Source organism: Oncorhynchus mykiss, chromosome 5 (assembly GCF_057628025.1).
Source record: "Oncorhynchus mykiss isolate SJ-2025 chromosome 5, ASM5762802v1, whole genome shotgun sequence".
Classification (NCBI taxonomy): domain Eukaryota; kingdom Metazoa; phylum Chordata; class Actinopteri; order Salmoniformes; family Salmonidae; genus Oncorhynchus; species Oncorhynchus mykiss.
Window position 1 is genome coordinate 78186264 of NC_143026.1, and position 25648 is coordinate 78211911.

Consider the following 25648-nt stretch of genomic DNA (forward strand, 5'->3'; position numbering starts at 1 on the left):
CAAGGGGAGTGACAGATACAGGGAAGATAATCAAGGAGGTGATGGAGTCCAGTTGTGTCATGAGGCGCTGGTGCACATGACTGGTGACAGGTGTGCGGGATAATCAGCAGCCTGATGACCTAGAGGCCAGAGAGGGAGTATACGTGACAATATTGAAAGTATAGGTCAGAATCCTCAAGGAAAGTGATAAGGGGATTTAAATGGAGGCTTAAAGGCAATATCCTTAATTTGTTGGGGAATAAAATCTGCCCTGCTACTTGGTTTGCTCCAAAGCAAAGGGATGAGGATGGAGAAATGTCACCACACATTAAATTCATAAATTGAGCTATGGTTGTAATAACTGGCACGCAAGGACTAAACATATTTTGAAGCTATACATTGTTTATAAATACATTGTTTGCAAACAATCCCAATGTCAGCTCTGTCCCAGCAGGAGCCATGATTCCTGTGACGGAGTTCCGACAGTTCTCAGAGCAGCAGCCACAGTTCCGGGTTCTGAAGCCCTGGTGGGATGTGTTCACAGACTACCTCTCTGTGGTCATGTTAATGATCGGAGTGTTCAGATGCACCCTACAGGTTAGTGCACAGACTACCTCTCTGTGGTCATGTTAATGATCGGAGTGTTCGAATGCACCCTACAGGTTAGTTCACAGACTACCTCTCTGTGGTCATGTTAATGATCGGAGTGTTCGGATGCACCCTACAGGTTAGTGCACAGACTACCTCTCTGTGGTCATGCTAATGATCGGAGTGTTCGGATGCACCCGACAGGTCAGTAGCATCAGACAGCTTCAAAATCTCTTGTTTCTATGAGGTGCATACACATTCTAAACATTTTGTAGCATACGCCTATACCCAGAGGTCAAAACTGGTTGAAGTTATGTTATGTTTCAGATTTCTGGTTGTAATTATGTAATTTTAAATTTTACTCTTGTAGTTCATATAGTCTGCCTTATGTTCTGTGTATAGTACAGTCATGTTTTTATAGCATATATTATGTATACTTCATCTGCTAGTACCACCTAGCTATAATTCGAGATATGTTGAAATGCTTAAATCAAGTCTTAAAGTGACTTGCTGAACAGCAGATATTAAAATAAATGGTAAATAAGAAGTCATTAGGGTGACAGCTCTAGACCTTTTATTGTGGCCGGTCCTGCAGTGACAAACAACCCAATGTTGGGTTCATGTTAATCTCACCCACCAGCGGGCTCTCTCTGGCGAGACATCTGGTTTCAGAGCACCTCAGAACGGGACTTAAATGGCAGTCAATGGCAGGCCTGGAGAAAACATCTGCAGGTTTTAATTGGCTGATCTTTCACTCCAGCACCATCTAGAACCTCCCCCTCTTTGTGGATTTCAATGTGCGACCATAGCAAGTAATGTGCTAAACAAGGAAGTGAGTTTGGGAATTTCAGAAAGTTATCAAATATAAACTTTATATCCCCGAACTAAGAATAAATTGGGCACTGCAAAAATAGTATGTATGCTGTGATAGAACATTCATTTTGATGGGTGATTTTCATTTCTTTCTTTTTTTTCTTTTTTTTTAACTTCCCATCAATTCAAGCCTGGGGAGGAGGTTAGGTTCATATAAGCAGCAGTCTGGCTGGCGTTTACCAGCGGAAGGGGAGGAAATTTCTGCACTCCACAAACAAACACACAGAAACACACACAGACCACACCGTGCACCAAACATGGCCCCCACCACCTGTCCCACCTCCTCTTCATAAACACATGGGGAACACATGGGAAACACACACTGCACCGCGCACCAAAAATGGCACCTCGCCTGCCCCACCCCCTCTTCATAAACAGATGGGATTTGTCCAAAATGGCACCCTATTCCCTATAGTGCACTGGTCAAAAGTAATGCAATAAATACAGAATAGGAGGCCATTTGGGATGTAGTCATGATTCCAGCTGCCCATAACCTGTCACTTCTCTTCACCACTCTGATCAATTGGAGATGGTGGAACTCGATCTGCCGATTCTGGGTTACATCCCAAATTAACCCTATTCCCTAAGTAGTGACCTACTTTTGACCAGTGCTCATAGGGGCTCCATCTACAGTGGGGCAACAAAAAGTATTTAGTCAGCCACCAATTGTGCAAGTTCTCCCACTTAAAAAGATGAGAGAAGCCTGTCATTTTTTATCATAGGTACACTTCAACTATGACAAACAAAATGAGGAAAGAAAATCCAGAAAATCACATTGTAGGATTTTTAATTTTATTTTTTTTTATTTTTTTTATTTTACCTTTATTTTTATTTTACCTTTACCTTTATTTTACCTTTACCAGGCAAGTCAGTTAAGAACAAATTCTTATTTTCAATGACGGCCTGGGAACAGTGGGTTAACTGCCTGTTCAGGGGCAGAACGACAGATTGTCAGCTCGGGGGTTTGAACTCGCAACCTTCCGGTTACTAGTCCAACGCTCTAACCACTAGGCTACCCTGCCGCCCCCTACCCTGAATTTATTTGCAAATTATGGTGGAAAATAAGTATTTCGTCACCTACAAACAAGCAAGATTTCTGGCTCTCACAGACCTGTAACTTCTTCTTTAAGAGGCTCCTCTGAAAGTCACCCAGTAAAATCCTACTTGAGTAAAAGTAAAAAAGCATTTGGTTTTAAATATACTTAAGTATCAGAAGTAAATGTAATTGCTGAAATATGCTTAAGTATCAAAAGTATAAACCATTTTAAATCCCTTATATTAAGCAAACCAGACACAATTTCATTTTTTATTTACTGTCAGCCAGGGGCACACTCCAACACTCAGACATCATTTACAAACAAAGCATTCGTGTTTAGTGAGTCCACCAGATCAGATGCAGTAAGGATGACCAGGTATTTTCTCTTTAAGTGCGTGAATTAGACTATTTTCCTGTCCTGCTAAGCATTCAAAATGTAACGTATTTTTGGGTGTCAAGGAAAATGTATGGAGGAGAAAGTACATTATTTTCTTTGGAATGTAGTGGAGAAAAAGTACAAAAATATAAGTACAGTACAGATACTCCAAAAAAATGACTTTACACCACTACCTGGGACCAGTCTGTCAAAACACCACCCATGTGATAACTTCCATTAGTTTATATTGGTGAACTGCAGCCTTGTCAAATAAGACAGTGTACTAGCTCTAATTAATACATTTCCTGCCTTTATGGGACTGTGTGTCTGAGTTTAGATTGGCAGAACCAGTGTTAACCTTCACCAAAGGGACATTTTAACAGAGAGAAGCCAAAGAATAGCTCTACACGCTAGCTACCACATATAGGGAGAGAAGGAGGGAGGGTAGAGAGAGACAGAGCAGGAGAATGAGTGAGAGTAAGAGAGGGGAGAGAGTGAGAGGGAAAGGGATAGTGAGAGTGAGAAAGATGAGAGATTGAGAGAGAGAGAGTATATATGGAGAGAAATAATTATGCTGCTCCTCTCTCCAGAGATTATACTCAGCAGGCCTGACTGTGTTTCTCCTTTCCTGCCCTGTACTGCTGCAGCACAACCATGAGGCTAATTTCCTCTGTCCCATAAACCACGTCACTGATCTGGATCTATGTAAAACCTTTCGAAGCTGAAGAAGAAAACAATTACATTTTTTTTTTCTCACTATAATTACATCACCACAACTTGGGTCCATGATTCATCTATGATCTCAATAGAAACAAATATCTATATGTTGTAAGTGTTTATAAAAGATGCAATGGCAGGTCAAAGCATAACAAATGAATTTGTTGGTACAGTATTGCATTAGAGTGAGTGTCTCCCTCTTCAGTCTGCGGTTGGCTAAAGCACTAATTGGTTATTTCCTGTCTGAGTCACATCTCTACCAGTGACGTCAGAGCAGAAAATGAGACATGGCCTGGTTTCCTGATAACAATGAAACTTAGGCTTACGATTGTTTTAACGATGCATCATTCCTACAACAGCTAAAGATGTAAAATGCGTTTCCCAAACACCACATAGAGAGAACGTTCGCTAAATGTGTCGTTAGACCATTTATCGATACTGATAAAATCAAAAGAAAAGCAGCGCTGCTCTCGGATCAGCTTACTCCATTCAAATTTTACCATAACATTAGATTTACGCTGCAATACTGATGACGGATCAGCTCCTAGAGATATTACCACATATGGCTTCAAATATCGAGTCGGCTTATAATGCTTACCCAATAAGAATGCGCTAAATTACCGATCGGGGACATCCTTGTGCACATGTTACACATGCAATACACTGAGTCATTAATTAGAGACCGTAGCCTATTGTCAAAATAGAACTCAATTGATTGAACATACTGTAGAATCTATTTCAATATGATTTGAAATATATAGGCCCATGTAACCTATTTATCTTCCTCTATGGGATTGGTGTCCCCTCCACTGGACGGTTGAGCTAACGTAGTCTAATGTGATTATCATGAGGTTGTAATTAACAAGAACATTTCCCAGGACATAGACATACAGTATCTGATATGAGTAGAAAGCTTTAATTTGTGTTAATCTAACTGCACTGTCTAATTTACAGCAGCTATTACAATGAAAGAATACCATGCAATTGTTTGAGGAGAGTGCATAGTTATTGTCACGACTTCTACCGAAGTCGGTCCCTCTCCTTGTTCGGGCGGTGTTCGGCGGTCGACATCACCGATCTTCTAGCCATCACTGATACATTTTTCATTTTCCATTTGTTTTGTCTTGTCTTCCTTCACACCTGGTTCCAATCCCATGAATTACATGTGTATTTAACCCTCTGTTTCCCATCATGTCCTGGTCAGAGATTCTGTAATAGCGTGTGTGTAGGTGGCAGGGAAGTCATGTGCAGGAGAATCGAACTTGGTATAAATGGAGTTGTTTAATAGACTTAACAAAACTCCATAACCAAAATTACAAGATAAATAAAAGTGGGGACAAGAGCCTGTCGCGCACCAGTACATAATACACAAACATACAAACAATCTCCGACAAGGACATGATGGGAAACAGAGGGTTAAATACATTCAAACATTGTATAATCATCAGCACAACTGGACAGTTTTTGTGTTATGAGAACATTTGTTGTGACCTAACGAATGTTCTTGGAACTTTCACAGAAACAATTTTGGTTTACGGAGTTATTGTTTGTTCTTTGTCTTCTTTCAGGTGAGGCAGGACAAAATCATCTGCCTTCCCCAAAAAATGACCATCTACAACCAAACAATACTCTTACCAAATAAAACTGCTGTGCAGCCGGATGTGCACGAGATGATGGGCCGGAAAACGAACCTGGACTTCCAGCAGTATAGCTTCATCAACCAGATGTGCTACGAGAAAGCTCTGCACTGGTACGCCAAGTACTTCCCTTACCTAGTCCTCATACACACCCTCATCTTCATGGTGTGTAGCAATTTCTGGTTCAAGTTCCCAGGCTCCAGCTCTAAGATAGAGCATTTCATCTCCATCTTGGGAAAGTGCTTTGACTCCCCCTGGACTACCAGAGCTCTGTCTGAGGTGTCTGGAGAGAACCCAGAGGAGAAGGTATTGTTGGTATGTGTTTGTATGTCTTGTATGTATTTACTGTGTGTGGGTGTGTGCATGCGTAAAATTATGTTTTGTCCAGGATTAGGCTCAATCTGTATCCCAGAAAACATCCCTATATTGTATATATTTGAAATAAAATGCATTAATCCATTAATTCATGAATTGATTCAAGGACATCAAGAAGAGTAGGGCGATCCTCAATGTGTCTGTAGAGGGGAACCTGGACAACCTGGAGAAGACCCAGTCCCTCAAATCCATTCCAGAGAAGATCGTAGTGGACAAGCCCACAGCCAGCGCCCTGGATAAGAAGGAAGGAGAACAGGCCAAAGCTCTATTTGAGAAGGTGAAGAAGTTCCGCCTGCACGTCGAAGAGGGGGACATCCTCTATGTTATGTATGTTCGCCAGACTGTTCTCAAAGTGTTCAAGTTCCTCCTCATCATCGCGTATAACAGTGCTTTAGTCTCTGAGGTACAGATCACAGTGAAGTGCAGTGTGGACATACAGGACATGACGGGATATAAGCATTTCTCCTGTAATCACACCATGGCCCACCTGTTCTCTAAGTTGTCGTACTGTTACCTGTGCTTCGTGGCTGTGTACGGATTCACCTGCCTCTACACTTCCTATTGGCTCTTCTACCGCTCACTGAAGGAGTACTCCTTTGAATACGTGAGGCAAGAAACGGGAATCGATGACATCCCAGACGTGAAGAATGACTTTGCCTTCATGCTGCACATGATCGACCAGTATGATCCACTGTATTCCAAGAGGTGCAAAACTTTTTCTTAAATTAGACAATTGTAAATTCTTTCAAGTGATTCAGATCTTTGTTGTTATTGATAAGTATGTAATACCTCCAGTTATAAAATTAACTATTCATGTGCTAATGCATAGCTGCCCTCTGCTCCAACCCATTGAAGGGGTTATTGTGTTACTATTTTTCCTTTAGTTTTTTTTCAAACTTACTTTTTAAATACTCTGCATTGTTGGTTAAAGGGCTTGTAAGTAAGCATTTCATGCTAAGGTCTACACTTGTTTTATTCAGCGCATGTGACAAATATGATTTTGATTTGAATAAAGCAGAAGAAAAGTTTCCATTGCACATCATTTTACATTGTTTTTTGGACAATAAAGTAATCTTCTTATTCTCTCTTTCGGTCTCTCTCTCAGGTTTGCAGTGTTCCTGTCTGAGGTCAGCGAGAACAAACTGAAACAGCTGAACCTGAACCACGAGTGGACACCAGAGAAGCTGCGTCAGAGACTGCTGACCAACCACAATGACAGACTGGAGCTGCAGCTGTTCATGCTGTCTGGGCTCCCGGACACCATCTTCGAGGTGACAGAGCTCCAGTCCCTGAAGCTAGAGATCATCAACAACGTAACCATCCCAGCCTCCATCGCCCAGCTGGAAAACCTCCAGGAGCTGTCTCTGTATCAGTGTTGCTTAAAGATCCACACCACAGCCACTTCCTTCCTCAAGGAGAAACTCAAGGTATGCTTTTCTGGTAGTGAATTTGGTGTGGCATGGTTTTTTATTTCTCTTGACATTGTTTTCTGTTTTTGTCTCGTACAGTATGTGTGTCAGCATTCCGTCTCAAACCACCCAGTTTATCATGCAGAATATACTATAGTAATTTCTGCAGTGTTTTGCGGACTGTAGTGTTTTTGATGACATTACTGTAGTATTTACTGTAGTGTTTTTGATGACATTACTGTAGTATTCACTGTCGTGTTTTTGATGACATTACTGTAGTATTTACTGTAGTGTTTTTGATGACATTACTGTAGTGTTTTTGATGACATTACTGTAGTATTTACTGTAGTGTTTTTGATGACATTACTGTAGTATTTACTGTAGTGTTTTTGGAGTCAAGTATTGTTATGAACCCAATAACTAGCCTATGGATATTGATGCACTCGCTTTGTCTAGAGGTCCTAGGCCTAGTTATAGAGCCTTCAAAAGTTATTCACACCCCTTGTCATTTTCCACATTTTGTTGTTACAAAGTGGGATTCAAATGGATTTAATTGTTATATTTTGTCAACGGTCTACACGAAATACGTGATAGAAGAAAAATTCAAACATTTGTAAAGATTTTTTTTTTTGCCAATTATTCTTTTCAAAATTCAACCTCTGACAAATTGGTTGTTGATTGTTGTTAGTTAACCACTTTGATTTGTAAGCAGATTTAAGTCAAAACTGTAACTCGGCCACTGATGAACGTTCACTGTCTTCTTGGTAAGCAACTACAATGTAGATTTGGCCTTGTGTTTTAGGTTATTGTCCTGTGAAAGGTCAATTAGTCTTCCAGTGTCTGGTGGAAAGCAGACTGAACCAGGTTTTCCTCTATGATTTTGCCTGTGCTTAGCTCCATTCTGTTTTTGCTTTTTATCCTGAAAAACTCCCCAGTCTTTAACGATTACAAGCATACCCATAAAATGATGCAGCCACCGCTATGCTTGAAAACATGGAGATTGGTACTCAGTAATGTCTTGCATTGGATTTGCCCCAAACTTAACACTTTGTATTCGGCACAAAAACTGAATTGCTTTGCCACATTTTTTGCAGTATTAGTTTAGTGCCTTGTTGCAAACAGGATGCATGTTTTAGAAAATGTGCATTCTGTACAGGCTTACTTCTTTTCGCTCTGTCAATTCGATTAGTATTGTGGAGTAACTACAATGTTGTTGAACCATTCTCAGTTTTCTCCTATCACAGCCATTAAACTCTGTAACCGTTTTAAAGTCACCATTGAGTGGTTTCCTTCCTCTCCGGCAACTCCGTTAGGAAGGACGCCTGTATCTTTGTAGTGACTGGAAGTATTGATACGCCTAGCAATCGGTGCCCTTTTTTGCGAGGCATTGGAAAACCTGGCTGGTCTTTGTGGTTGAATCTGTGTTCAAAATTCACTGCTCGACTGAGGGAACTTACAGATAATTGTAAGTGTGGTGTACAGAGATGAGGTAGTCATAAAAAAATAATGTTAAACACAATTATTGCCATGCAACTTATTTTGTGACTTGTTAAGCATGTTTTTACTCGTGAACTTATTAAGGCTTACCATAGCAAAGGGGGTATATACTTTTTGACTCAAGACATTTCAGCTTTTCATTTTTTATTAATTTGTAAAAAATGTTAAACATAATTTCACTTTATGGGGTATTCCAGTGACCAAAACATACTTTTATCAAGTTCATATTCCGGCTGTAACACAACAAAATGTGAAAAGTCAAGGGGTGTGAATACTTTCTGAAGGCACTGTACAAGGTCTGTAACCTGAAGGAATATGTGCATCTATGTGAGTAATCAGTGTATGCGCCTCGGTGTTGAATGTACACTACCGTTCAAAAGTTTAGGGTCACTTAGAAATGTCCTTGTTTTTGAAAGAAAATCTTTTTTTTTTTGTCCATTAAAATAACATCATATCGATCAGAAATACAGTGTAGACATGGTTAATGTTGTAAATGACTATTGTACCTGGAAACGGCAGATTTTTTTTATGGAATATCTACATAGGCATACAGAGGCTCATTATCAACCACCATCACTCCTGTGTTCCAATGGCATGTTGTGTTAGCTAATCCTAGTTATTCATTTTAAAAAGGCTAATTGATCATTAGAAATCCCTTTTGCAATTATGTTAGTACAGCTGAAAACTGTTCCCCTGATTAAATAAGCAATAAAACTGGTCTTCTTTAGACTAGTTGAGTATCTGGAGCATCAGCATTTGTGGATTTGATTACAGGCTCAAAATATCCAGAAACAAAGATCTTTCTTCTGAAACTCGTCAGTCTATTCTTGTTCTGAGAAATGAATGTGCGAGAAATTCCCAAGAAACTGAAGATCTCATACAACGCTGTGTACTACCTTCACAGAACAGAGCAAACTGGGTCTAATTAGAATAGAGAGGAGTGGGAGGCCCCGGTGCACAACTGAGCAAGAAGACAAGTACATTAGTGTCTAGTTTGAGAAAGACGCCTCACAAGTCCTCAACTTACAGCTTCATTAAATAGTACCCGCAAAACACCCGTCTCAACATCAACAGTGTAGAGGCGACTCAGGGATGCTTTTAAAATTCAACATTTGTGTACAATTTATACTTAAAATATCAAAGGGACTCAAAAGGCACTCAATGTATTGTAACAACCCATGTGTATTTTGTCTGCTGTTGTCGTTGACATTTAATTTCCACACAGGGATTAATGAAGTATCTATCGATCTCTATCTAAGGTGCTCAGGGTAAAGTTTGATGACAGCAGGGAGCTGCCTCATTGGCTGTACCACCTGCGGAATCTAGAGGAGCTCTACCTCTTTGGCTCATTGAGTCCTGACGCTTCGAAGAATGTGGGTCTGGAGTCCCTGAGGGAGCTGAAGCACCTGAAGACACTCTCGCTCAAAAGTAACTTTACAAAGATCCCCCAGTCCATCGTAGATGTGTCCAGCCACCTGCAGAGGCTGTACATCTACAATGATGGCACCAAGCTGGTGATGCTCAACAACCTGAAGAAAATGGTGAACTTGACTGAATTGGAGCTGGTGCACTGTGACCTGGAACGCATCCCACATGCTGTCTTTAGCCTCACGAACCTACAGGTATGATATACCATACTATGACTGCCTGATATGATCGTCTACAGTGTCTCAAAACTCTGAGTAGTCAGCCTACAGGCGTGATTTACTATAACTGCCTGCTATGATTGCATAGTGTCACACAACTAGGGTTGCAAAAAAATATATGTATGGCCAATTGCTGTAATTTTGTGGAATGACACTTATAATAAAAATGTTTTACTCTTAACTCTACAGGAGTTGGACCTGAAGGAAAACAACCTGCGCTCCATTGAGGAGATAGTCAGCTGCCAACACCTCCACAAGCTGACGTGCCTGAAACTCTGGCACAACAGTATCTGCTACATCCCTGAGCACATCAAGAAGCTTGGCAGCCTGGAGCGCCTCTACTTCAGCCACAACAAGATAGAGATCTTGTCCCCGCACCTGTTCTTATGCAACAAGCTTCGTTACCTGGACCTGTCCAACAACGACATCCGGTTCATTCCGCCGGAGATTGGCATCCTACAGAGTCTTCAGTATTTCTCTGTCACGTGCAACAAGATCGAGAACCTCCCAGACGAGCTCTTCTTTTGCAAGAAGCTCAAAACCCTCAAGCTGGGCAAGAATATGCTGTCTTTGCTCTCACCAAAGATCTCATACCTGGTTCTATTGACACACCTTGAACTGAAGGGCAACCATTTTGAGCTCCTGCCTCCAGAGCTGCGGTTCTGCCGGGCGTTGAAGCGTGGCGGTCTAGTGGTGGAGGACGTCCTGTTTGAAACCTTGCCTTCGGATATCAGAGACAAAATGAAGGCTGAGTGAAATGCTTTACAGTATCTATGCAAAAGGCCCTGCCATACACTAGCTTCCTGTCCAGGGGGTGTACTTTCACATCAAGCTGCCTTACATAAACAGGAGATTGGCTTCTGCCATATGGGCCATTCCGGCTTGGACAAGCCAATTTACATGTCTGTGCAAAAATAAAATGCCAATCTTGTCTTAATCTGACAATCATAGTCGACCAAAATGGTAGATTTTACTGTATACTTAGTTCATCATGATCAAACTCTAAACACTATATGCCCTCAGTTCGTAATGGGGAACAGTTATGATATTCATTGGTGTATGTTTTTGAGTATTATGTCTAAGTGTTGCTATATAACAGAAGGAAATATGGCTTTATGTTGTAATTTAATGGTTCTTAACAATATAATTAGTCACAGGCAAGGAATACTTAGCCCTGGTACCAGCCTATTTGTGCCAGAGGACAACAAATGCCCACTTTCATTGAAGCCACGGAAGTTCATGGCTGACTGCATTTTTGCAGGCATTGATAGCAAAAAACAGGATCCCCATTATAGTGAATGAAAAAAATTCAATCTTCGTGGTCAATGCGCTATTGCATCTTCACATAGGAATGAATGGTGTCATGTGATGGATGTCTTTGTCCATTCATATATACAGTCATTGATTTGTGCAACATTCGACTGCTTGTACTCGTAATGTTTTGCATGACATGGAGTGGCAAGGAGTGGAATGATAGCATAAACAGATATGGGACCAAGCTAAGGTATACTGTCCATCAGATGATATCAATTACTAGATTGCTTGTTCTTGAATTTATTACACTGTAATGTATTGTATAGTTTGTCTAGCATGCTTCATTCAACATAAACTGGATGGATTGCAGGCTTATAATCAGAAAATTAGAATGCATACTAGAATGGAAATTGTTAAGAATTCTCTAGTCTGTGGGGTAAAAGTGGAGAGAAGCATTCAAGGCAGTTGTGTCCTCTAGCCATCTCTATGGTCACTTGAGGACAGATGGCATTCATGACAGTTGTGCCCTCTAACCAGCTCTATGGCCAGATACAAAAACGGGCAGGTTTGAGGGCACCTCCTTTCTATTCCGGCAGAGAAGCGAAACATCCCACACCCACATTTTTCCTGATCTAGGCGGGGCCACTCTGGTCTACTTATTGCCCTCACCCTGCGGAAGGGGTGCCCCAGAGACTGTAGGGAAAGGAGATATCTCACTGGCTTTTTTTTTGGTCGCGGAGGGTGGAGCGAGTGGGATAGGGGACAATAAGTAGACCAGCGACAGCTGTTCCCTCTCATGTGAGCATGCCAGATATTATAGAGGCAGTGAGCTCACACTAGAAAGCATGCTTAAAGTATTTTTAGCATATTTGAGCATATTAACGTATGTGCTACTGTGCATCTGCTGGTGTGTGAATATCTTTTGAATGCATCAATGTTAACTCTTTAGGGACTATTGTGATGAGTCCAAAGACCAACATTGGAGTGAATCTGACTTTTGTCTGAGAATATTTTTTGATGATAAGTGTTACATAGTTAATTGGTAGTAGTTTTTTATAAAATACTACATTTATTAGTGGGTCTTATGCTTGTGGAAGGCTTATATTGAGCCTAAATATAATTTTGCTGACTATTTAAAATGCAGTGTATTTTACCATTAATTGTACAACAAAGCATATTTAGAGAAAACATTTTTAAAAATTGAAAGATATATATATCGGGAATCACCCACAAGTTTAAAAAAAAATCGAGATATAATTTTTAGGCCATGCCCAGCCCTAACTTCAAGTAGTAGAAGAAGAAAATGTACTACTTCAAAATGGAGATGGCGCTTCCCATAGTCCACACTTCAGTACATGACACACTCACATCAGGCAAGGATGCACAGGATTCTTGGAGGCAGAAAGACCCCATCGTCAACTGCGACCATTTTTGTTTATAAGTAATATCTAGATTTACGTCTCAACAAAAACCCTACTTTGGGTTCTTGTATGCTTACAATGTTGTTTTGATTATTGCATGAACAGTCGTTAAGATTATATTTGTTTGTGACCTTAGCAAAAATACCTATTTGTATCCAGCTAGAATGCTAACACCCATTTTAATGGTTGAAGTTGAGCTTTTTAAGTATAATGCAGTTTTTACATTATATTAAGCAAAACATTCATACGAGTCTTAAAATCAAATTTTAATCCTAAAGTTGTCTGAAATGTACTCATAAGCAACATGTAAATGGAGGCTTCTTTTGCTGGTGCTCTATGAGAACTCCCCCGTGTTCTGCAACCAATATAATACATGGTGGATTATATTTTTCCTTTTGGAAATGTGTTTTTTGCGTATCCCAACTCCCCCTGATACACCCTCGGAGAGTGGGGTCATGGCCATTATCAACGGCAACCTTGGCGCAATTAGGGTTAAGTGCCTTGCTCAAGGGCACATCCACAGATTTATTTCACTTTCTAGGTTCGGTTACCCTAGGTTCGGTTAGCCTCTCACAGACGACATAATGGGATATATACAATGTTTCGTCCTCTAACTATCTCTATGGTACCAACACCAAGTCAAGTAGCCATTTTGATTAATTTATCTGTTTTTTCTGTTACATGTAGTTGCTAATTGACACACCTTAAATCACTGTACACACCTTTTGATCGTTTGCTTATATTATGCTAATTAAGGCCTCTTTTTTGTGGCTATTGCATTGCTGCTTGAAATCTTTTCGTGAGCTTTATATTGTTTGATTGCCTGCCATATGCTATGCTATGTAGCCACCGCTAGCTTGCTCTAGCTTTTGTCTTCTATGCCACATGCTATTGCAGCCTCTTGGCCATGAGATTTGTTGCATTGCTGCACTAATTATGTATAACTTTACTCATTTACATTGTATTTGTATATTGTCATTGCATTGATATTCATATTATACCAGTTAACAGCCACATAATTATTCACATTATTGCGTGTTATTATTTGTACCTTTTTACTTTTGTAGATAAACCACACAATGCTACCTACCAGTAACTCGAGACCTCGGGGCTATAAGGTTCTGTCATTTTGGTTCAAATAAACTCAGCAAAAAAAGAAACGTCCTATCACTGTCAACTGCTTTTATTTTCAGCAAACTCAACATGTGTAAATATTTGTATGAACATACGATTAAACTGAGACATAAACTGAACAAGTTCCACAGACATATGACTAACAGAAATTGAATAATGTGTCCCTGAACAAAGGGGGGAGGGGTCAAAATCAAAAGTAACAGTCAGTATCTGTTGTGGCCACCAGCTACATTAAGTACTGCAGTGCATCTCCTCCTAATGGACTGCACCAGATTTGCCAGTTCTTGCTGTGAGACATTACCCCACTCTTCCACCAAGGCACCTACAAGTTCCCGGACATTTCTGGGGGGAATGGCGTTAGCTCTCACACTCCGATCCAACAGGTCCCAGACATGCTCAATGGGATTGAGATTCGGGCACTTCGCTGGCCATGGCAGAACACTGACATTCCTGTCTTGCAGGAAATCACGCACAGAATGAGCACTATGGCTGGTGGCATTGTCAAAAATCAAATCAAATGTTATTTGTCACATACACATGGTTTGCAGATGTTAATGCGAGTGTAGCGAAATGCTTGTGCTTCTAGTTCCGACAATGCAGTAATAACCAACAAGTAATCTAACTAACAATTCCAAAACTACTGTCTTAAACACACAAGTGTAAGGGGATAAAGAATATGTACATAAAGATATATGAATGAGTGATGGTACAGAGCGGCATAGGCAATAGTAGATGGTATCGAATACAGTATATACATATGAGATGAGTATGTAAACAAAGTGGCATAGTTAAAGTGGCTAGTGATACATGTATTACATAAAGGTGCAGTAGATGATATAGAGTACAGTATATACGTATACATATGAGATGAATAATGTAGGGTATGTAAACATTATATTAGGTAGCATTGTTTAAAGTGGCTAGTGATATTTATTATTTTTTTTTTTTTTTTTTTCCCAAGATGGCATAGCAGTTCAGACGTATTTTTGTCCTCGTCCTGTCGTGTATATAAATATATAGATATATTTACAACTTTTTTTTTTCACATACATTTTTAATTTTCCAAAAACTCATCTTCAGAACACTCTCCTGAAATCCGCTTCACCAATTTATATTTAAATAAAATTGTATTATTTACCTCAGATCTGTAATCCTCCGAGAGGCTAGCCAGAAATTAGCCAGTAGCTAGCCGGGAGCTAGTCAGAAGCTGGTCCAGAAGCTACTCTGAAGCTGGTTCAGAAGCTAGTTAGCTTATTTACTGGCTAATCGTTAGTACTCAGCTAACCACGGTTTGTGGTCATCGGCTGTCCTTTGGCTCGAGAATCTATCGCCAGTTTTGTACGGCGCAGCGCAGCGTGGCTCGGAACGGAACATACCGGATTTCGGCCGCTGGCTCTGGACATCCATACCTGGATCTCACAGCTAGCTAGCTGCTATCCGTGTGACTATCGGCTTTCGTCGATTCCGGAGCTAACATCAATTGTTCCGGAGCTAGCCAGCTGAAGAGTTCCATCAATCACTCCTGGGCTGCAGTCACCTATCCGGACCCGTTTTGCTGCCTACGCGGAGCCCCACCGGGCCTTCACAGTTGGACTGCCGACGTTGTCTACCCGAGGGAATTGTCCGGTTGGCTCCTCCGGCGCAACGTTGCCTGGGCGCCCATCTGCGGCCTGCTAGCCGTTGGCTATCTTATCGGCTGCTATCTGAATAAACAATCGGACAATTTTTATTTTGTTTTATTTTTATTTATTTATTTATTTTTCTTCTTGGGCCTCTATAACTATATCTATTGTTTTTATTTTTGTTGTTGTTGTGTGATTTGGATTAATCCCCTCTACCACACGGAAACCCACTAATCTACTGACGGAACGCAAGAGTTGGCTAATAACAGACCTCCATTCTATGCTAGCTTGCTCCTATGCTAGCTTGCTACCGATTTAGCTGTCTAAATCGCCGTGACCCCCAACCAACCTCTCCACTCACTGGACCCTTTTGATCACTCGACTGAGCATGCCTCTCCTTAATGTCAATATGCCTTGTCCATTGCTGTTCTGGTTAGTGTTTATTGGCTTATTTCACTGTAGAGCCTCTAGTCCTGCTCATTATACCTTATCCAACCTATTAGTTCCACCACCCACACATGCAATGACATCTCCTGGTTTCAATTATGTTTCTAGAGACAATATCTCTCTCTTCATCACTCAATACCTAGGTTTACCTCCACTGTATTCACATCCTACCTTACCTTTGTCTGTACATTATACCTTGATGCTATTTTATCGCCCCCAGAAACCTCCTTTTACTCTCTGTTCCAGACGTTCTAAACGACCAATTCTTATTGCTTTTAGCCGCACCCTTATTCTACTCCTACTCTGTTCCTCTGGCGATGTAGAGGTGAATCCAGGCCCTGCAGTGCCTAGCTCCACTCCTATTCCCCAGGCGCTCTCTTTTGACGACTTCTGTAACTGTAATAGCCTTGGTTTCATGCATGTTAACATTAGAAGCCTCCTCCCTAAGTTTGTTCTATTCACTGCTTTAGCACACTCTGCCAACCCGGATGTTCTAGCTGTGTCTGAATCCTGGCTTAGGAAGACCACCAAAAATTCAGACATTTTAATTCCAAACTACAACATTTTCAGACAAGATAGAACTGCCAAAGGGGGCGGTGTTGCAATCTACTGCAAAGATAGCCTGCAGAGTTCTGTCCTACTATCCAGGTCTGTACCCAAACAATTTGAACTTCTACTTTTAAAAATCCACCTCTCTAAAAACAAGTCTCTCACCGTTGCCGCCTGCTATAGAACACCCTCTGCCCCCAGCTGTGCTCTGGACACCATATGTGAACTGATTGCCCCCCATCTATCTTCAGAGCTTGTGCTGCTAGGCGACCTAAACTGGAACATGATATCATCCTAACCAACTTGCCAACTTGCCCTCTAAATACACCTCTGCTGTTTTCAACCAAGATCTCAGCGATCACTGCCTCATTGCCTGCATCCGTAATGGGTCAGCGGTCAAACGACCTCCACTCATCACTGTAAAATTCTCCCTGAAACACTTCAGCGAGCAGGCCTTTCTAATCGACCTGGCCGGGGAATCCTGGAAGGATATTGATCTCATCCCGTCAGTAGAGGATGCCTGGATATTTTTTTTAAATGCCTTCCTAACCATCTTAAATAAACATGCCCCATTCAAGAAATGTAGAACCAGGAACAGATATAGCCCTTGGTTCTCCCCAGACCTGACTGCCCTTAACCAACACAAAAACATCCTATGGCGTTCTGCATTAGCATCGAACAGCCCCCGTGATATGCAGCTATTCAGGGAAGCTAGAAACCATTATACACAGGCAGTTAGAAAAGCCAAGGCTAGCTTTTTCAAGCAGAAATTTGCTTCCTGCAACACTAACTCAAAAAAGTTCTGGGACACTGTAAAGTCCATGGAGAATAAGAACACCTCCTCCCAGCTTCCCACTGCACTGAAGATAGGAAACACTGTCACCACTGATAAATCCACCATAATTGAGAATTTCAATAAGCATTTTTCTACGGCTGGCCATGCTTTCCACCTGGCTACTCCTACCCCGGTCAACAGCACTACACCCCCCACAACAACTCGCCCAAGCCTTCCCCATTTCTCCTTCTCCCAAATCTGCTCAGCTGATGTTCTGAATGAGCTGCAAAATCTGGACCCCTACAAATCAGCCGGGCTAGACAATCTGGACCCTTTCTTTCTAAAATTATCTGCCAAAATTGTTGCCACCCCTATTACTAGCCTGTTCAACCTCTCTTTCGTGTCGTCTGAGATTCCCAAAGATTGGAAAGCAGCTGCGGTCATCCCCCTCTTCAAAGGGGGTGACACTCTTGACCCAAACTGCTACAGACCTATATCTATCCTACCATGCCTTTCTAAGGTCTTCGAAAGCCAAGTCAACAAACAGATTACCTACCATTTCGAATCTCACCATACCTTCTCTGCTATGCAATCTGGTTTCAGAGCTGGTCATGGATGCACCTCAGCCACGCTCAAGGTCCTAAATGATATCTTAACCGCCATCAATAAGAAACATTACTGTGCAGCCGTATTCATTGATCTGGCCAAGGCTTTCGACTCTGTCAATCACCACATCCTCATCGGCAGACTTGACAGCCTTGGTTTCTCAAATGATTGCCTCGCATGGATCACCAACTACTTCTCTGATAGAGTTCAGTGTGTCAAATCGGAGGGTCTGCTGTCCGGACCTCTGGCAGTCTCTATGGGGGTGCCACAGAGTTCAATTCTTGGACCGACTCTCTTCTCTGTATACATCAATGAGGTCGCTCTTGCTGCTGGTGAGTCTCTGATCCACCTCTACGCAGACGACACCATTCTGTATACTTCTGGCCCTTCTTTGGACACTGTGTTAACAACCCTCCAGGCAAGCTTCAATGCCATACAACTCTCCTTCCGTGGCCTCCAATTGCTCTTATATACAAGTAAAACTAAATGCATGCTCTTCAACCGATCGCTACCTGTACCTACCCGCCTGTCCAACATTACTACTCTGGACGGCTCTGACTTAGAATACGTGGACAACTACAAATACTTAGGTGTCTGGTTAGACTGTAAACTCTCCTTCCAGACCCATATCAAACATCTCCAATCCAAAGTTAAATCTAGAATTGGCTTCCTATTTCGCAACAAAGCATCCTTCACTCATGCTGCCAAACATACCCTTGTAAAACTGACCATCCTACCAATCCTCGACTTTGGCAATGTCATTTACAAAATAGCCTCCAATACCCTACTCAACAAATTGGATGCAGTCTATCACAGTGCAATCCGTTTTGTCACCAAAGCCCCATATACTACCCACCATTGCGACCTGTACGCTCTCGCTGGCTGGCCCTCGCTTCATACTCGTCGCCAAACCTACTGGCTCCATGTCATCTACAAGACCCTGCTAGGTAAAGTCCCCCTTATCTCAGCTCGCTGGTCACCATTGCATCTCCCACCTGTAGCACACGCTCCAGCAGGTATATCTCTCTAGTCACCCCCAAAACCAATTCTTTCTTTGGCCGCCTCTCCTTCCAGTTCTCTGCTGCCAATGACTGGAACGAACTACAAAAATCTCTGAAACTGGAAACACTTATCTCCCTCACTAGCTTTAAGCACCAACTGTCAGAGCAGCTCACAGATTACTGCACCTGTACATAGCCCACCTATAATTTAGCCCAAACAACTACCTCTTTCCCTACTGTATTTTATTTATTTATTTATTTTGCTCCTTTGCACCCCATTATTTTTATTTCTACTTTGCACATTCTCCCATTGCAAATCTACCATTCCAGTGTTTTACTTGCTATATTGTATTTACTTTGCCACCATGGCCTTTTTGCCTTTACCTCCCTTATCTCACCTCATTTGCTCACATCGTATATAGACTTGTTTATACTGTATTATTGACTGTATGTTTGTTTTACTCCATGTGTAACTCTGTGTCGTTGTATGTGTCGAACTGCTTTGCTTTATCTTGGCCAGGTCGCAATTGTAAATGAGAACTTGTTCTCAACTTGCCTACCTGGTTAAATAAAGGTGAAATAAATAAATAAATAAAAAATATATTTTACATCATTTCCCATCAATTCCCATTATTAAAGTGGCTGGAGTTGAGTCAGTGTGTTGGCAGCAGCCACTCAATGTTAGTGGTGGCTGTTTAACAGTCTGATGGCCTTGAGATAGAAGCTGTTTTTCAGTCTCTCAGTCCCAGCTTTGATGCACCTGTACTGACCTCGCCTTCTGGAAGATAGCGGGGTGAACAGGCAGTGGCTCGGGTGGGTGTTGTCCTTGATGATCTTTATGGCCTTCCTGTAACATCGGGTGGTGTAGGTGTCCTGGAGGGCAGGTAGTTTGCGTTGTGCAGACCTCACTACCCTCTGGAGAGCCTTACGGTTGTGGGCGGAGCAGTTGCCATTACCAGGCGGTGATACAGCCCTCCAGGATGCTCTCGATTGTGCATCTGTAGAAGTTTGTGAGTGATTTTGGTGACAAGCCGAATTTGTTCAGCCTTGTTCAGCAGCAGCGCCTTCTTCACGATGCTGTCTGTGTGGGTGGACCATTTCAGTTTGTCTGTGATGTGTATGCCAAGAAACTTAAAACTTGCTACCCTCTCCACTACTGTTCCATCGATGTGGATAGGGGGGTGTTCCCTCTGCTGTTTCCTGAAGTCCACAATCATCTCCTTAGTTTTGTTGACGTTGAGTGTGAGGTTATTTTCCTGACACCACACTCCGAGGGCCCTCACCTCCTCCCATGCTGGAGGGTCATGTCAGGATGAGCCTGGGAAGAGGATGTCTTCCCTGTAACGCACAGCATTGAGATTGCCTGCAATGACAACAAGCTCAGTCCGATGATGTGTTGACACACCACCCCAGACCATGACGGACCCTCCACCTCCAAATCGATCCCGCTCCAGATTACAGGCCTCGGTGTAACGCTCATTCCTTCAACGATAAACGCGAATCCGACCATCACCCCTGGTGAGACAAAATCGCGACTCATCAGTGAAGTGCACTTTTTGCCAGTCTTGTCTGGTCTTGCGACGGTGGGTTTCTGCCCATAGGCGATATTGTTGCCGGTGATGTCTGGTGAGAACCTGCCTTACAACAGGCCTACAAGGCCTCAGTCCAGCCTCTCTCAGCCTATTGCGAACAGTCTGAGCACTGATGAAGGAATTGTGCATTCCTGGTGTAACTCGGGCAGTTGTTGTTGCCATCCTGTACCTTTCCCCCAGGTGTGATGTTCGGATGTACCGATCCTGTGCAGGTGTTACACGGCGGCAGGGTAGCCTAGTGGTTAGAGCGTTGGACTAGTAACTATAGTAACTGGAAGGTTGCAAGTTCAAACCCCCGAGCTGACGAGGTACAAATCTGTCATTCTGCCCCTGAACAGGCAGTTTACCCACTGTTCCTAGGCCGTCATTGAAAATAAGAATTTGTTAGTTAGTTAAATAAAGGTTAAAAAAAAAAAAAAAATTTGGTCTGTCTCCCTGTAGCGCTGTCTTAGGTGTCTCATAGTACGGACATTGCAATTTATTGCCCTGGCCACATCTGCAGTCCTCATGCCTCCTCGCAGCATGCCTAAGGCACGTTCACGCAGATGAGCAGGGACCCTGGGCATCTTTCTTTTGGTGTTTTTCATTCAGGGTCTCAACCTACTGTGAGAGTTAGAATAATAACATTTCTAATTTGGTTGTGCATCACCCGTTTTTTCATGTTACGTCAGTTACTGACAGTCACTCCATTAACCCATGTTCGGCTAAAATATTTTAGTTTGGTAAGTTAGTGTATCCACCGACCTACAGTAAACTGCCCCCTTTTATTTTGTTTGTCACTCTCGACTCTGATATCATTAAAAAAGGCCAAATGTGTAGAATTGCAGGAAATTATCTGTAGCCCATTCGTGCCTCATGGGTGGACTGTTATTCATATTTTAAATGAATAACAGTCATGTAAATGTATATATGATGTAAATGTAATATGTAAACTTCTGACCCACTGGAATTGTGATACAGTGAATTGTAAGTAAAATATCTGTAAACAACGGTTGGAAAAATCACTTGCCATGCACAAAGTAGATGTCCTAACCGATTTGCAAAAACTATAGTTTGTTAACAAGAAATTTGTGGAGTGGTTGAAAAGGGAGTTTCAATGATTCCAACCTAAGTGTATGTAGGCTTCCGACTTCAACTGTACATAAAGCTTATTTCTCAAATATTCTGTGCTCAAATTTGTTTACATCCCTCTTAGTGAACATTTCTCCTTTGCCAACATAATCAATTTACCTGACAGGTGTGGCATATCAAGATGCTGATTAAACAGCATGATCATTGCACAGGAACACCTTGTGCTGGGGACAATAAAAGGCCACTCTAAAATGTGCAATTGTGTCACATAGCACAATTCCACAGATGTCTCAAGTTTTGAGGGAGTGTGTATTTAGCATGCTGACTGCAGGAATGTCCATCATCAAATTCCTTAATTTCTCTATCATAAGCCACTTCCAACATCGTCTAAATGAATTTGGCAGTATGTCCAACCGACCTCACAACCGCAGACCACGTGTAACCATGCCAGCCCAGGACCACCACATCCGGCTTCTTCACCTGCGGGATCGTCTGAGACCAGCCACCCAGACAGCTGATGAAACTAAGGAGAATTTACGTCTGTTTTTGGAATATATGCCTTTTAGATGTCTTTTCAGCATCATTTTTTGCTTACTAGGACTTTTCTAGTGTTCCTGGGCGTGTAGGAGGAGGTTGGTCTCGCCTAGGGCAGCAGAATGTACAGGACCGGGCCTGTTTCTAGTCTACATTAATGTGATAAATGTTGTCTCCTGTGAACTGGAACTAGCTAGCTAAGTGCTAACCTTAATGGTTTGCATATGTCAGACGTTGACACTATTAGCCTTCTTTGCCTCAGAAGCTGCTACTTCATGGCACTAGTATTCCACAAAATGTGCATTCTATCTGACACAAACTGTTTACATTTTCATTAATAGATATCATCAAGACCAGAACCACTTTCCGACCACATACCAACCCTGTATTACTACGCACTTGTCACTAGTAGTATAAGTGTGCGGTACTACACCCCCTTTTCATTCTTAAGGATATCAAGAAACATTCATGAAAAATATTATTTTGGCTAAATAAAATCATGACAAACTGTCATAATTTCAAATAAAATACTAACTTAATGTTTCTATTCAGCGTGAAACAGATATATGATTTAACTCTGTTCTTCTGCTTACTTTTTCTCCCTACGTTCACTTCAGAACACTTGTAATAATGAGCATTCTTTTCACATTCAGTTCCGTTTTTTTCAATGTCTCTTCTCTCTTTTTTTCACTTTTTTCATGAGAGTATATACATTTATATTTAGCTCTCTTTTCAAAGTGATTTTTCATGAGAGAATGGAAGGAATAAGGCTATAGAGTCAGAGGTTACTGGCACTTAACCCTTTGGTGGAGTTCGATCTTTACCACCAGCTCAACTCAACTGGACCTCGAAGCCAGTGCCACTGGGTTTTTTCATTGTTCCCCTGTAATCAGGCACTGATTTAGACCTGGGACGCCAGATGGTTGTAATTAATGATCAGGTTGAACAGAAAAACAGCAGGCTCCAGAACTCATAGGGGATACCTAGTCAGTTGTACAACTGAATGCCTTCAACAGAAAATGTGTCTTCCGCATTTAACCCAACCCCTCTGAATCCGAGAGGTGTGGGGGGCTGCCATAATCGACATCCACAGCGCCCAGGGAACAGTGGGTTAACTGCTTTGCTCAAGGGCAGAACGACAGATTTTTACCTTGTCAGCTTGAGGATTTGATCCAGCAACTTTTCGGTTACTGGCCCAACGCTCTAACCACTAGAATACACCTGATTTATACCATACCAGTGGTTTGATTTCTTTGCCATTTCTGGTGTGTGTGGTGCTTGTAGTGGATGAGAGCTCTGTGTTCTCTGGAAATGTAAGTCAGTGTACACGTTGTGTTGCTTGGTGTGCTTCTCAGGTATCTCATGTTGCGTCTACTGCTGACCTAATAACGATCCGATGGTGTAAGACCATGGCTCACTTGTCTGGGCCAAGACTACAGCTGGATGCCATCCTTGTGGACACTCCATGTGCACTGTAGCACCTGGTAGCAGCTCTGGGAGCTCTGGGAGTGGTTTTGCACCTTTGTTATAGTAGTGGTTTAATTAACCCACATACAAATGACAACATACAAATGCACACAAACATCCACAACATCACCCCTGTCCAGACTCACCTGCTAACACCTCATCTCCAGCACCCGCATCCCTTTCCGTCTCAAACTGCACCATTTTATTTCTCTATGTCGCCCACACACTTTCAACATTCGGACAATAAAGCACTTGGCCTTTCCATTGTGTTAATGATGGAGGATTGGTTGATTTACAGGTTTTAAGTATAATTTTTTTCAAAATGATTGACTAGAAAAGTAACATCCAACCCACCTGTTATCTCATTGCACCCTCATATGCCATGTGCCAGTATCAGTTATTTTTAAGTCTTGGTTCCAATTGTTTATATTTTTTTATATTTTTCTTCTAAGAGACTGTGTTGCTACTCTTGGACAGTATATGCTGTAGCGTTGTGTGGATACCATGTGGTGTGGTATTGCATGTTGGTGGACTCTGCTGGAACTTTGAAGAGTGCTCCTGAGTACTCTGCCTATGAGGACCTGTGCTGGGGAGAGTCAGTCCATTCGATTGTGCTTAGCCAGGGCTTGAATGAGTCAGTTTAATACCAGAGGCTGATGTAAAGCTTCTAATTTTATTGCTTGGCATGCCATTAGTGCTTTGTATGCCATTTCTAGGGTGCACTCCCTTCATTATGCTGATTGGCTGTATGTGCTGTTTTGTCTTTAATGTTCATCACTTTGGGATACTTGGTCATGTAATCAACAGGTATGACTAACCCCTGATCTTGAAGATGTCTACAGCCACTTTCAGCCAAGGGAACTCTGGAATATCATGTGAGAGTGGCGGCTCTTTCTGATTCTTGGGCTGATACTGTTGGCATGTGGTGCACATTTCAACCATTTGTTCGATGTCTCTTGTCATTCCAGGCCAATACAGGTGATTCCTGGCATGAGCTTTTGTGCGCTGCATTCCTCGATGAGCACCGTTAAGCTTCTGTAGCATGACTGTTCTCCTTGTTTTGGGAATGATGATTCTGTCTCCTGCAAGCATAACTCTGTTTTGTTCTGCTGCTGTGTCTCTGATTGACCAGTACTGATACAGTCTTGGGTTGAGCTGATTTCTCTGTTGTGGCCAACCTTTCCCGTGAACCTTGTAGCAGTTGTAATGTCATCTTTCTGTATTGCCTCGTTGAGATGTTTCAGCATGTCTTCATCAAGGGCGTCTGTTGCCTCCAGAGTGTAGATGATTTTCTCGTCTGTGACTTCATCAGTCTCTGTGTGTTGACTCTCCACGACCGCTCGTGGCAGCGTATCGGCGAGCAGCATGTTTTTCCTAGGTGTGTAGGATACGTTCAGGTCCTACCTCTGCAGCTGGAGGAGCTTCCTCTGGAGTCTGGATGGTGCTATTCCCAGTGGCTTCTTGAGTATGGACTATAGCGCCTTGTGATTGGACTGTACGTTCACTTTCATCCCATACACATACTGGTGGAACCTTTTGGCAGAAAACATAATGGTTAATAGCTCCTATTCTACTGTGCATTGACGCGTAGGCGATCGGTCGTCCCTCTTGTAGTAGACAGTAGACACGCCCCTACTCAGTCTTTGGATACGTTGGCCTGTATGACGAGTTGTTTCTGTGGATCAAAGAATTTCAGTGTTGGAGCAGGGATCAGAGCTGTTTTGAGCTTCTTCAGCACTTCCTGGAGCTCGTGCTGCCATTGCCAGGCCATGTCTTTGCGTAGCAGCTATCGTAGTGATGCTGTGAGTGATGCTTCATCAGGGATGTACTGTCAAATACTTTGTCATGCCCAGCAGTCATTGTAGTGCTGCTTTGTTAGCAGCTGGCTGCATTTCAGCTATTGCTCGCACCTTCCCTTCATCTGCTTTCACGCCATCTAGTGTAATTACGTGGCCCATGAACTTGACAGTGCTCACCTTGTACTTTATCTTCTCCTTGTTGAATGTCACGTTGACCTGCTCATCTCTTTCCATCACATTTTG

The 25648-nt window shown here is 42.2% G+C and overlaps 1 protein-coding gene across 4 annotated transcripts in view; it reads left to right on the forward strand.

The window, feature by feature from the left end:
• Positions 1-25648, forward strand: part of LOC110524593 (volume-regulated anion channel subunit LRRC8C) — a 47893-nt gene that overhangs the window by 19334 nt on the left and 2911 nt on the right. For 2 of the 4 annotated variants that reach the window (XM_090236039.1, XM_090236040.1), the window contains exons 2-7: positions 434-576; positions 5138-5512; positions 5688-6286; positions 6687-7008; positions 9747-10109; positions 10323-13968. In XM_090236039.1, the coding sequence (XP_090092165.1) occupies positions 439-576; positions 5138-5512; positions 5688-6286; positions 6687-7008; positions 9747-10109; positions 10323-10889 (2364 nt within the window). In that variant the 5' untranslated portion in view covers positions 434-438 and the 3' untranslated portion in view covers positions 10890-13968. Of the gene's footprint in view, positions 1-433; positions 577-647; positions 707-5137; positions 5513-5687; positions 6287-6686; positions 7009-9746; positions 10110-10322; positions 13969-25648 lie in introns of those variants that run through there. The other 2 variants (XM_036978432.2, XM_090236041.1) reach the window with 2 other exon arrangements.